At 42.2% G+C, this 12,590-nt stretch overlaps 2 protein-coding genes across 4 annotated transcripts in view; one reads left to right on the top strand and one right to left on the bottom strand.

Moving 5' to 3' along the window:
• The first annotated feature begins 170 nt into the window (after window positions 1-170).
• On the top strand, window positions 171-8,896 carry LOC143010989 (kinesin-like protein KIF2A). The gene is made up of 21 exons (XM_076163632.1): window positions 171-244; window positions 1,074-1,168; window positions 1,731-1,850; window positions 2,126-2,180; window positions 3,125-3,244; window positions 3,413-3,513; window positions 3,620-3,715; window positions 3,901-3,955; window positions 4,028-4,190; window positions 4,270-4,360; window positions 4,456-4,519; window positions 4,759-4,850; window positions 6,509-6,651; window positions 6,746-6,950; window positions 7,226-7,336; window positions 7,456-7,523; window positions 7,612-7,701; window positions 7,947-8,091; window positions 8,169-8,270; window positions 8,453-8,588; window positions 8,695-8,896. The coding sequence occupies exons 1-21, from the start codon at window positions 184-186 to the stop codon at window positions 8,778-8,780; spliced, it is 2,199 nt and encodes a 732-aa protein (XP_076019747.1). The 5' UTR covers window positions 171-183; the 3' UTR covers window positions 8,781-8,896.
• A 258-nt stretch (window positions 8,897-9,154) lies between these two features.
• Window positions 9,155-12,590, bottom strand: part of pitpnm2 (phosphatidylinositol transfer protein, membrane-associated 2) — an 18,311-nt gene continuing 14,875 nt past the window's right edge. For all 3 annotated transcript variants that reach the window (XM_076163535.1, XM_076163536.1, XM_076163537.1), the window contains one exon: window positions 9,155-12,590. This exon is cut by the window's right edge and continues 611 nt beyond it. The gene's annotated coding sequence lies outside the window, so the exon portion shown is untranslated.

Below are 12,590 nucleotides of genomic sequence, written 5' to 3'. Positions count from 1 at the left end.
CAAAGTCAACATTTTTACGTCCAAATTATTGTCTTCTCGCTTGGTTAATTGTGTTTTAGCGCTGTTGTGTGAAACGTAGCTATCTGACGCCAAAGCCAGTATGTCGTCAGATAGCTGCCTTATAAGGACTCCGCACACACACACACACACACAGCGCGCGCGCACACGTATCTGTCAGCAGAGATGGCCGCTATATTCGGGAGGGTTTTCGTCGGCAAAAACGTGGAAATCAAACGGAGCGACGGTATGTTGTTAGCTACACACACCGGGGACCGACACTCACACTCGCACTCCTCTCCGTTCCACTCGCGGTCCTGAGGATAGGAGACACCGAGCCTCCCTTTAGAGGCGCCGGCTGCTTCGGCTTAGCTAGCATCCTCACCGCCTGGATGCTGTGAGGGAAGCCGAGTACCAAAGCTCTGCAGCATCCAACGGCGGCGTCTGAACCAAGCTCGATGCGCAGAAATACCAAGTGTCCTCATGGAAATAACTCGTACTTAATGGATTTGTTAGCTTTTTGCAAGGCAGTAATGCAGCAAATCAGTCTGTGTGGCATGAATGAATGAATGAAAGACACGTGAAGTCAGTTCATACATGGACCACACCCATTCATCACCATTACCTCTCAAGAGTACATTATTACAACTAGAACAAAGCATCCTTCAATTTTCCTCTAATCCAAACCGTCCTCATCTTCAGTGAAACCATAACTGTTTCTTTACGACCCTCCCATAACATCTCCCCCTTGACCCAGCATCTCACCTCAGCCTCCTCTGACCCTCCTTCCTCCCCCTGGAAAGTAGCATTCATGTCTCCCATATCCCATTATTTAAATTTGTTAATGCAAATAAAACATGAAATGAAATGAACAGGCTGTGGACATGCCGGTGCTTGTTGTATTGATAGATGCACACACACACACACACGTGCACATATTCTCCATTTGTAGGATTTTGTTTCTCATGGTATTTGATTCCTGACTTGAATGTCCTATAGGCAAAATGTGTAAATATATGTTTAGTCTGATAAAAGGTTGGTTGAGTTTTCAATTCTCTCTCTTTGTCCCTCTACAGGACGAACACACCAGGCAATGGTCACATCCCTGCATGAAGACAATGATAGTGTGACAGTGGAATGGATCGAGAATGGAGACACCAAAGGGAAAGAGGTACAGCTGCCTTGAGCACAGAGGTTCCTACTACCCAACTTCATCAGATACTTGAATACACTTTAATCAGGTTCAGTCTGAAAGCTCAGCACAGAGATAACTTGGTTTCTACAAATGATTTAGCACTCTTACTCTTTGATCTGACTTCTGTGCAGGTACCTCCATAATAGCAGTTTGATCCAGTTTGATGTGGCAGATTAAACTATCTCTTTGGACAGGAGGCACATTAATAGAATTGCTGTACAACAAACAGGACAGAAACATGCAACAACCACTAAGATGATGCTGAGTCAGTAGCATGGAAACTGTTTTCACTTTAATAGTAACAGCCATACAGTATATCTAAACAATACTTAGCTTATTTTACTTGTTTCTTTCTCATGAGTCCAGTATATCATTAAAGCAAGACCCATTTATAAAGGCTTATAATGACTGCTATTCTATTTTAAACTTAAATACTTAAAGCATGGCAATTAGTATACAAATGTCATAAGTGTTGTTATTGCAGCATTTTTTGAATTTATCTGCATATGTTGGTTTTGTTGTCTTGTTTCTGCCTCAGATTGATCTGGAAAGCGTCTTTGCACTGAATCCAGATGTTGCTCCAGATGAGGAGATACCACAGAGTCCTGAAGCTTCTCTTCCACCCTCCTCTGTTGCCAAAGCCAGCAAAGTCCCCAAGGTCTGCTTGTGCTGCTGTCAAAGATGCTTTTCCTATAGTGACATGTTAACACACTGCACACGTCTTACTGGACTTCCGTTTTTTTTTTTTGCATCACCAACTTGGTTCACTTTATTCCCAAACGGTGTCCATTTGTATTACACACACATCTCCTGCCAAAGTCATTGAGATGTGCACAATGGTGGCTGGTTTGAATAAGCAGGCACATATGACTATGATTTGTGATTTGTGTTCATAGCATGATTACAATTATGATTAAATTCCCTTTTTTTCAGGCTAGACGAGCTACAGCGATACCGAAGGCTGACAACACTCCTAGAGAGAACAGAGGTATGTCCAGAAAACCTACTGACCCAATATTCGGATGTCAGTGTCTATGTTCCAGGTGCAGGTACCTGTTCACTAGATGTGGCATCTGAAAAAGTGAGAGCAAGCAGGAAAATGGAACCGTGTCCCCAAAAACTCCACAAAAGACAACACATTATGTGGAGGTGTGCAGTTGAAAAGTTGAGTTGAAAAAATAAATATTTTTCAGAGTCACAAGAGGTTTTATGAGAATAAACAAGCTGAGGTGTGTTTTTAACACACCTGTGCATTAAATGTAGTACATCCAGGAAAAACACACCTTTGATGAGGTTAAAAAAAGGGATTTGACCTAAAACTATGGAAAACATTTTGCCATTGCCAAGCTTCTCTCAGGGCAGAACCAAGGTGATGGATCTCCCTCTGCAGACCACCTGGCCATCAAAAAGGAGGCGACAGGAGCACATAGTGTATCAGTGGACAGTGCTGAATCACTGGAAGATAAATAGGCCAGCAGATGCAGGAGGAGAATGGTTTGTGGTGTCAATCCCAGAAATGTAGGAATGTAAATGTAATAAATCCAGGATGCCAGCATAATGTTACATTTTGTGGTCTTTTACACTCGCATGGTGCATTTGTCGAGCTGTGTATTCTATTTCTATAGAATTTGTTCTCATGCACAGGTTACGAACAAATGTGTGCATATCCTTGGTTGATGAATGAAGCCCTTTGTGGTAGGCTTGTTTGCTTGTTTGTATTCGGATCTTTATAATTTGGTCTTTGCATAAACATGCATTATTCCTTATCTGGATAACGTGTGGATACAAATGTTAATACTGGTTGCTCAAGGGGGCCAGTGTAATATCTGCTCAACATAGGTTTAAAGAAGACCTGAAACAACTGTGTGTGTCTGTTTTGCCACATAGAAATGATTGATTGTTGTGTATTTTGCCCTTTTTTGTGGAATACAGCTGCAGCAGTAGGAACCACTCGGGCTCGTCCCAGCCAGCAGATCCAAGCTCCAGAACCTCCTCCACCAGCCATAGCACCCCAGCCTGCAGTCAACCAGAGCCTGTTACAGCAACAGAATGGTAACACACACATACACACACACAGGTCAGGCTGGATTACTGTGTAAATCTGTTTGATAATTTGGGTTAAGGCCTTGTTTGGACATTTACAACACTGGAAATGTATACGTGTCATTGAAGAAGTTGCGATTTTGGAATATTGTTTTATCCATGTTGTTTGTTTCACAGCACGGAAGAAATCCAGCTGTGTGAAAGAGATGGAGAAACTACAGGAGAAAAGGGAGAAGAGACGACTACAACAGCAAGAACTCAGAGAGAAGAAAGCACAAGTAAGGGGCAGCAAGTACACACACTGATAGAAGAGGGATGCATAGTACTGCTTTGGCCTAAAGGATGGCTTGATTAACAACTTGATTATTTTGTGTGTCACTAAAGGAAGTGGAAGGCACTCTGCCTAACTATGAGATCGTTTGTATGATCAGAGACTTCAGAGCCAGTCTGGACTACAGGCCACTAACCACTGCTGATCTGGTGAGTCTGGTTTAGGTCCTTCCTTCCAGGGTCACAGCAACCCTATGAAGAGAGACACCTGACAGAGTAAATACAAACATTTCAGTAAAGCTTTTCAAATAGTTGGGATTTTAAAATCTGCAAGGATCGTCAGGACTACAAAAACTGCAAAAAGTTACAATGTAACCATTTCTTTCATGTTTCAGTTTGAAGAGCACAGAATCTGTGTATGTGTCCGTGCTCGCCCACTCAATAAAAAAGGTAAATGGATAGTTCATAGTAGTTCCCACAGTTTCCTATGCAATTTCTTAATTGTACATTCTATTTTCTTAGAGTTGGCAATGAAGGATTTGGATGTGATCACCATCCCCAGTAAGGATGTGGTAATGGTCCATGAGCCCAAGCAGAAGGTCGACCTTACCCGCTACCTGGACAACCAAACTTTCCGATTTGACTACGCCTGTGATGAGAACTCCACCAATGAAATGGTCTACAGGTACAGTGACCATCAACACTTGTGCGTCCAGAACTGCAGCTGTAAAGATGTTTCTATTAACACACTCATTTGCTCCCAGGTTCACTGCACAGCCTTTAGTTGAAACGATTTTTGAGAGAGGAATGGCAACCTGTTTTGCATACGGGCAAACTGGAAGTGGGAAAACACATGTGAGTGTTTTATTTTGACTTTCTATGTCTGCATGAAGATCAGTGCATTCCTCAGTATTTGCCATATTAACTGTTGTCACTGATGTTTCCTTTAGACTATGGGAGGGGACTTTTCAGGAAAGAGCCAGGACTGCTCTAAAGGGATCTACGCACTTTCTGGTTAGTATCTCTACCATTTTATGGCTTCTATTATAGACTGTTTTTTAAAAAATTCAGGAATTCAGCCATCAGAATTGTTATATTCATAACTAATATTGCTGTAGTTTTCAGTATATACTATAGCAAAAATACTATGAGCTTACATCGTGTCATCTGTATCCAAATATTGGAACAGCAGGGTCCAGTTCTAATCCGTGGCGTTGATTTATTTGAGCCTCTGCTTTTCTTTCTTGGTGCAGCCAGAGACGTCTTTCTCATGCTGAAGAAGCCAGCCTACAAAAAGCTCGATCTCCAAGTGTTTGCCACATTTTTTGAGATCTACAGCGGCAAGGCAAGTGTCCTGAAACATGTGTTACTTATACCCAAAACTAATACCCAAAATACCTAATATCCAAAATTGTTGTTGTTTTAATTTTGTAATTTCGTTGTGTTATACATGTTAATATGTATTTTGTGTTAAAAGCCCATATCTTCGCAAAGGAAAGCATTACAGCAGTTGAATTTCAAAAAGACTATAACACTGTTTCAGCCAAAGCAGCTCAGTTGAAAGAGCTTTAGACTGGAAATCTACAGATCAAATCACTACTGTCACCGAAATGTCAGTCTTTCACAATGTTTTTTGTAAAAAGCCCATAACTTGGTCATGGAAAGAGCTAGAGCGCTACAATTTCAAACACAGCATCTATATGGCACTAGGATCCATTGGTGTAAGTTTGGGGCAAATAGAAATGTTGGTCCAATTTCCTAAAATGTCGTTCTGGGAAATTGGGATCAAAATTAAAATTGCCCTGAACTTGCAGAAAATGTAACTTGTGTCCTGTAAATGCTGTGTTTTTAAATTTTAGAGCTCTACTTCTTAAATCTGCCAAAGTACGGGCTTTTCACACAATCCAACAATTTGCTCCATGGTTACACTGTCACATGTAGAGACCCTCTCGATAGCTCAGTTGGTAGAGCAGAGGACAGCACAAACCATGCTTCCTTACATCACTGGTTCAACTCCACCTCAGAGGACAAATTATCAACAATTGCCCTCTGAATGAATGCAGTTCATACTCACAAAAATTTGGTCCATGGTTACACTGTCAATTTGGGAAATCTGACCAAAATTTTAATTTGCCCCAAATACAACAGATGATCCTCGTGTCATGTGGATGCTGTGTTTGAAATTTTAGAGCTCTAACTCTTAAATTCGCCAAGATATGGGCTTTTTAGAAAATGAAACGATTTGGCCCATGTATACACTGTCGTTTTGGGAATTTTGACCAAAATTTTTTTTGCCCAAAATTTACAGAAAATAATCCTGGTGTCCTGTAGATTTAAATTTTAGAGCTCTAACTCTTAAATTAACCAAGATATGGGCTTTTCACACAATCCAAAAATTTGGTCCATGGTTACACTGCCATTTGTCAGAAACCTGTGCTCGATAGCTCAGTTGGTAGAGCAGAGGACTGCAGCAGCACAAACCATGCTTCCTTACATCACTGGTTCAACTCCACTTCAGAGGACAATAATCAACAATGTCCTCTGAATAAATGCAGTTCATGCTCACAAAAATGTACTATTTGGTCCATGGTTACACTGTCATTTTGGGAAATTGGACCTAAAATTTAATTTGCCCCAAAGTTACAGAAAATAATCCTGGTGTCCTATAGATGCTGTAGATTAAAATTTTAGAGCTCTATTTCTTAAATTAGCCAAGATATGGGCTTTTTAGAAAATCAAACGATTTGGTCCATGTATACACTGTCGTTTTGGGAATTTCGACCAAAATTTTAATTTGCCCCGAATTAACAGAAAACAATACTAGTGTCATGTAGATGCTGTGTTTTCAAATTTTAGAGCTCTAGCTCTTAAATTGACCAAGATATGGGCTTTTTACAAAAACAAACGATATCATCCTTGAAAATACTTTTTAACATGGATGTGTTTTTTTCTGACTATGTATGTCAGGTTATTGTTTTCCTTATGTGATTGCTTGTGTTTTAGGTGTTCGACCTGCTCAACGGCAAAGCCAAATTACGGGTCCTAGAGGATGGGAAGCAGCAGGTCCAGGTTGTGGGGCTGCAGGAGAGCGAAGTGAAAAACACAGAAGACGTCCTCAAGCTTATCAAAGTGGGAAACGGCTGCAGGTAAACACAGTATTTGTTTGTATTCTGTTGCTTTGTTTACCCATTGTTGTTTCTTCTTCATCTGCTTTTACCTGCATCTCTCTGTCTTCCTCAGGACCTCTGGTCAGACGTCGGCCAATGCCCACTCTTCTCGAAGCCACGCTGTTTTTCAGATTATTCTGCGTCGGCGGGGAAAGATGCATGGAAAGTTCTCACTTATTGACCTGGCAGGGAATGAGAGAGGCGCCGACACATCCAGCGCTGACCGCCAGACTCGCCTAGAAGGAGCCGAGATCAACAAGAGCCTGCTGGCACTCAAGGTCTCCCTCCCTCTCTGTGCATGAGATATCCTGAATCTAATGCTTGAACAATTGTTCCACTGTTCAATGTAACATGTAAATGCAGTTTCCGACTTTTGATACAATTATCATATAACCTATCCAGATTCCAGTCGGCTGATTAGATCTCTACTGGTGGTTTGTTTTCATATTCCAGCCTCTAATCTGCAGAATTACATTACATTACATGTACATTGAAACTGTTATTCCCTTCAGGTAAACACAGCCTCTGATCATGTCCCCCTGGTTTCCTGCAGGAGTGTATTCGAGCTCTGGGCCGAAACAAAGCCCACACCCCATTTCGAGCCAGTAAATTAACCCAGGTGCTGAGGGACTCCTTCATAGGAGAAAACTCCAGAACATGCATGGTAATAGATCAGTCACCCTGCAGATACTGTGACCTCACTATTCAAGAAAATACTCTTCATTGTTTAGGCTATAGTTTTCCTAAGTAGGCATGTGTGTAACTGTGATGATTCCTTTACAGATCGCTACAATCTCTCCTGGAATGGCATCCTGTGAAAACACACTGAACACACTGAGATATGCCGACAGGTAAATGTTTGATACTTTTATTTGGGGCCTGAAATGATGATGATGGACTCATTGTTTCAGTTGTGTTTTCGTATTTCTGTCTTTCCAGAGTAAAGGAGTTTGGAATCAGTGCCTCTGATATTCCTTTCTCCCAGAGTCGGAGTGTAGGCGGCCCCTCTGAGCTCTCACCTACATTTGAGTATGAGTATATCACTACACGTCTCCCACAAGCTCTCGCCCCAGTTCCCCTTCTTAACATCTTACAACAACAACAACAACAACTTCATGCCATATCATCCACATTATATTACACATCAACAACCAGCCTTTGCTGCTTTGTGGTCATTCAGAAGTTATTCTGTCAAGTCAGAAAACCAAAACATCTTCATGCCACTGCACCTGAACATTAGCGTGCATTGTTCTAACAGCACTGTGTGTTGTCAGGGGGAAAGCGCTCTCCTTGGACCCGACTACAGAGATGGAGAATTGTCAAGGTGGATCCCTGGACCAGCTGGAGGTGCTGGATGATCAGTGGGTCGTGGGAAGCTCCCCACTGACAGACGATCTCAAGCTGCTCTATGAACAGAACGTAAGACAAAAACACTCACATGCTTACCTCTCACTCACATACTTGCCTTAAACATGAATGTTGGTCACTTTCTTTAGGAGGAAGAGGTTTCCCCACAGCTCTTTACTTTCCATGAGGCTGTTTCTCAGCTGGTGGAAATGGAGGAGCAGGTTCTGGAGGACCACAAGGCTGTGTTCCAGGTACAGTAGACTTCAGTACGCCAAGAGATATTAAAAAATAAATCTGAGTAACACAAAGTGAGTGTAGGAAATGATGTAGAACAAGATCTCCAGTAAAGGATCTGTGTTCTTCATCCATCGCACATCTTTAAGCCGGGAAGCTGTAGATAGGAAAGAGTTAACATGCAGTGTGCTCTGTGCAGGAGTCGATCCGCTGGCTGGAGGAGGAGACGTTCCTCCTGGAGATGACCAATGAAGTGGACTACAACGTGGACACGTATGTCACTCATCTAGAACAAATCCTGGATCAGAAGATTGAAATTCTCGCTGAGCTCAGAGGTAAAGACAGAAGAAAAGTTTACCGACATGTCTCCTCCCAATCTCTCCTTCATCACCTACAAACTGAACTCGTCTTCTCCAATAACTGTGATCTTTCCTCCTTCAGATAAAGTGCAGTCTTTCCGTTCTGCACTCCAAGAGGAAGAGCAAGCCAGTCAACAAATAAACCCTAAGAGGCCTCGTGCAATATAGAGGCACGCACGCACGCACGCAAGAGATTTGACGTCAAGACTTTTTCCCCAACTGAGCCGAAGACTGAACTGCATTCGTTTTCTGTATTTTTTAATTATTTGTGGAAGCTTGCTGAATGTGTGTAATAGTGCTTGTATTCATACAGTATGAGGTCAGCCAAGGAATTGTACATTATTTGTAATGAAAATAAAAAAAAATACTGTAATACTCTGTGCTCATTTTGATCTCGTTCTGTAACGTTCCTGTATTTTTGTCAATTTCATTCAAGTAATACATCAATATCAAGGAGAGGAGAGTGAGCTTTAGCCAAGAGTGAAGCCTCCTGTAGACACACACACACACACACACACAGTGCAGTACTGTCCAATTGTATTTATTCCACAGTACAGACAATGTTAGAGCGAGCTGAGGAGCAGGCAGGGAACAAGTCAAACACTCTCAATGCCACTCAGACTCCATTAATTCAAGAACTCACCGTCAGCTTGTCAGTGTCGCACGGAGAAAAGAATTTGTACTTTACAACTAAAAAGTCATCTGGATAGTTGTAATATGAGTGTATTGTAAAATTGAAACAGGAACACTTTATAATCTGAATATTCCATCAGTTCAAACACTGCATATATCCAAAATATAGATTATTGCCAACATATAAATCAACACCTTCTCATATGTCACCGATCTTTGCAACGCTCTCTTCGGCCTTATGTACAAAACTTGTCCAATCCTAAATCCGGCAGAATTAACACAATGGGACCATGAACACCCCAACAACGAATGATCAACTCCTTTCAGATTGTGTGTAAGAGTGTTCAGAACTAAAGCTACTACTGTTGGAAGATGGAACAGAAGAAAAGCTGTACACCTACGAGTATTTCTGTCCAAAAGTTGCAATGTGTGTGTAGGAATCTCAAATATAGCCAGTAGTATGTTTTCATATATATACATATATATATAGAGAGAGAGATAGATATAAATATTGTATTAAACAGTAAGGACATAACAGGAGGGTTAAGTAGTTCCAGTGTGGCAGGACAACATGCAGCTGCTTTGTTTGGATGGGTTTGAATTTCATTTCTTTTTTAATGCACCCATAGAAAGAAAATTTAGAATTATTTTGAAGTTTTTGTAAAATATTCCTTTTTGAAAAATTGGAAAGAGTACGATGCCATAAAAGAGCCAGCAGAGGTCAACAGCTGCTCCACTACCAAGAGAGTATCAGGTGGGAAACTGAAATGTGTGTGTGTGTGTGTGTGTGTGTGTGTGTCTGTGTGTTGTACATTAATATTTACATTTGTCAGCGTACATTTTACTTTTCTAACCTGACTCCCTTGGTTTGACTGTTGGCCGTACCATGATACCATATCGTGGTATTCTAGCGTTAACACAGGTCAAGCGGTCTGCATGGTGAGCTATGGCCTCAAAATACTGTGTAATTATGAATGTCATCGTGTAATAACTTAAGAACTATACAATTATAATCTGGTTCAGATTTCAAACCCGCACACACGAAAGCCGAGGGAAAAACTCAAAGTCCTTGGCAGGTAATTACATGTACTAATTCTTTCTGTGCGTGCGTGTGTGTGTGTGTTTGTGTACCCCTGCTGCGATTGGAACAATAATATTGCACTGGCACAAAGAACACTCCTGCGTTGGTCCACAGACTGAATGACGGCCAAAGCGACAAAGAAAATGCTACATATTCCACATATATTTCACCTGAAATTTCCATAGTAACATTATGATCTTTAGGTAAATAAATAACTCTTGACCATAGAAGTCCTACATATACATCTTTACAATATTTACACTGACACATCTTGAACGGTGCCGGCTGCAGGTAGACATTCAGTTCAGACGCTAAATGGCCGATGATGGGGGGGGGGGGGGGGGGGCTGTTTGTATCCACGACCCTCATTCCTTCATTAGACAACATTGGATTACAAAAATGTAGTGAACACAAACTTAACCCGTGTGTGTGTGTGTGTGTGTGTGTGTGTGTGTTAAATGATCTGGTTTCCCTCACTTCTGGTTTTGTTCTTTTCTTACACCAGTGTGAGTAAACGATGCGTTCAAGAGCCCTGATTAAGAACTTCTTCCTCTGTTGTCAAAGCAAAAAAATGGACAAATCAAATCAGTCAAAGGTCCTCGTCTCAACGTTTGTGCAACTGTGTTTTTATGAACAGCTTATCCAACATGCAAATGAGGAAATAAGGTAGTAAAGCCTCTTATCAAGGCACTAAGATGCGTTTAAATCTGCTAATGTTGTTTTATGAATTGCCCCATTTTGAGATGACGATCACGTTTCAATGCAAAGTGTAAACAGAGCCTGAACGCACCTTTTCCACTCAATTCTTCAGCTCCTATATATAATAACAAAACACTAACACAGTCTTCATGTATGCTCCTCACTCAGATCCGTCTGTTGTTTGGCACATTTAAATCACGACCGTTTCATTTCCGGACAAACTGTACAGAAGTGTGCGTACCTGCACGAATACCCTGAAAGAAAGAAAAGGCATCATGCACTACCGACGTGTCAGAGTGTAGCGACATGTGACGGTCAATATACATCCACCGGAAACAACAATGAGGTCACACAGTTGGATTACTACAGCTTCAGAATGAGTTTGGCTTGGTGTGGGTGTGTTAAGTATGGTAACTATGGTAACAGGCTTAATTCTGTGCCGTTGTCTTGCTTGCTCGTACTAATCCAAAAGGGGTTTCGTTCGTTGCCATGGCTTTTTAACGACGTAAAGGATGGCACCGGCACCCGGAAACAATCCTGTGAATGTGAATAGAAGCAGACAGAAGCGACAAGAAGAAGCCTGACAAGACAGAAACACCCGAGTGTACACACACACACACACACCCACCACCACGCACATCAGTTCACTCTGTTACAAACGTTTCATGCCGAGTCCGTCACACACTCCTCCGTCCATTTGGTAAAAATACGAAAAAAAGGGTTCTCAATGTCTGAAAGTGAAAAGCTATGTGTCCATCCAGTGTTCAGGCCCTGGAGGAGGAGAGGTGGGGGGGGTCCTGTCCTTCCCTAAGAGGCCGGGGGAGGCTGGAATAACACTGCAGTAGGCGTCTCCCAGCGGCAGCACGTGTGGGAAACAGTACGCCACCAACAGGCGGCTCAGAGGTATTGCAAGCAGATGACTATATAAAGGGATTGTTGCTGTTGACTGTACAAGAGTTCAAATTGTTGCTTTTAATCGCTGCGTGCCCTGTGTTCTGCTTCCTGTTCTCTCGTTGGTTAGTAAGGCCCTGGTTGGCCCCCCTTTAGGCCGCAAACTGAAGAGGAGCAAACGCCACAGAGTCTCACACGGTGTGGAAGAGAGGGAGAGAAGCAGCAGGACTTAAGACCGTCTAACCTCCGGCTCCCAGATTCAGAGCTCAGTCTCCAATCTGACGCCTCTCCTGTGTCGCTGTGGTTTCCACGTGTTTGCATGATGAAGGTTTCCTCTTCTTTATTGCCGGGCAGTGCGGGACCGAGTTTTGCTGCGCTGAAAAGTGGGACGGAAACAGAGGGGGAACGTTTTTTTTGGCTTTTTGCAGTTTTTGCCATCACCCGACATTGCTCGACTGTTTGATAAAGAATGTGTGGTTCTGCGGTGTGTCCTGAGCTTATGGGCGTGTGTGTGTGTGTGTGTGTGTGTGTCTGTGTGTGTGTGTGTGTGTGTGTGTGTGTGTGTGTGTGTCTGTGTGTGTGTGTGTGTGTACTGTTTCATGAGAGCGTTTTAAGGCGTACAACATTTCATTCAATCGTTCTCCGTCGTTCAGTAATAGTTGGTGATGTAGGAT

Source organism: Genypterus blacodes, unplaced genomic scaffold, assembly GCF_046128005.1.
Source record: "Genypterus blacodes isolate CSIRO-AG114 ecotype Tasmania unplaced genomic scaffold, CSIRO-AGI_Gbla_v1 ptg000133l_1, whole genome shotgun sequence".
Lineage (NCBI taxonomy): Eukaryota > Metazoa > Chordata > Actinopteri > Ophidiiformes > Ophidiidae > Genypterus > Genypterus blacodes.
The sequence above is the reverse complement of the archived record's forward strand: the minus strand, read 5'-3'. Positions and strand labels throughout refer to the sequence as shown.

What these genes read in the sequence shown, in the direction of transcription:
- LOC143010989 (XM_076163632.1), top strand. Translation starts at nt 184, where the DNA reads ATGGCCGCTATATTCGGGAGGGTTTTCGTCGGCAAAAACGTGGAAATC. An exon ending in GAGACACCAAAGGGAAAGAG is followed by an intron (nt 1,169 to 1,730) that starts GTACAGCTGCCT and finishes TTTCTGCCTCAG; the next exon opens with ATTGATCTGGAAAGCGTCTT. An exon ending in CACTCCTAGAGAGAACAGAG is followed by an intron (nt 2,181 to 3,124) that starts GTATGTCCAGAA and finishes TGTGGAATACAG; the next exon opens with CTGCAGCAGTAGGAACCACT.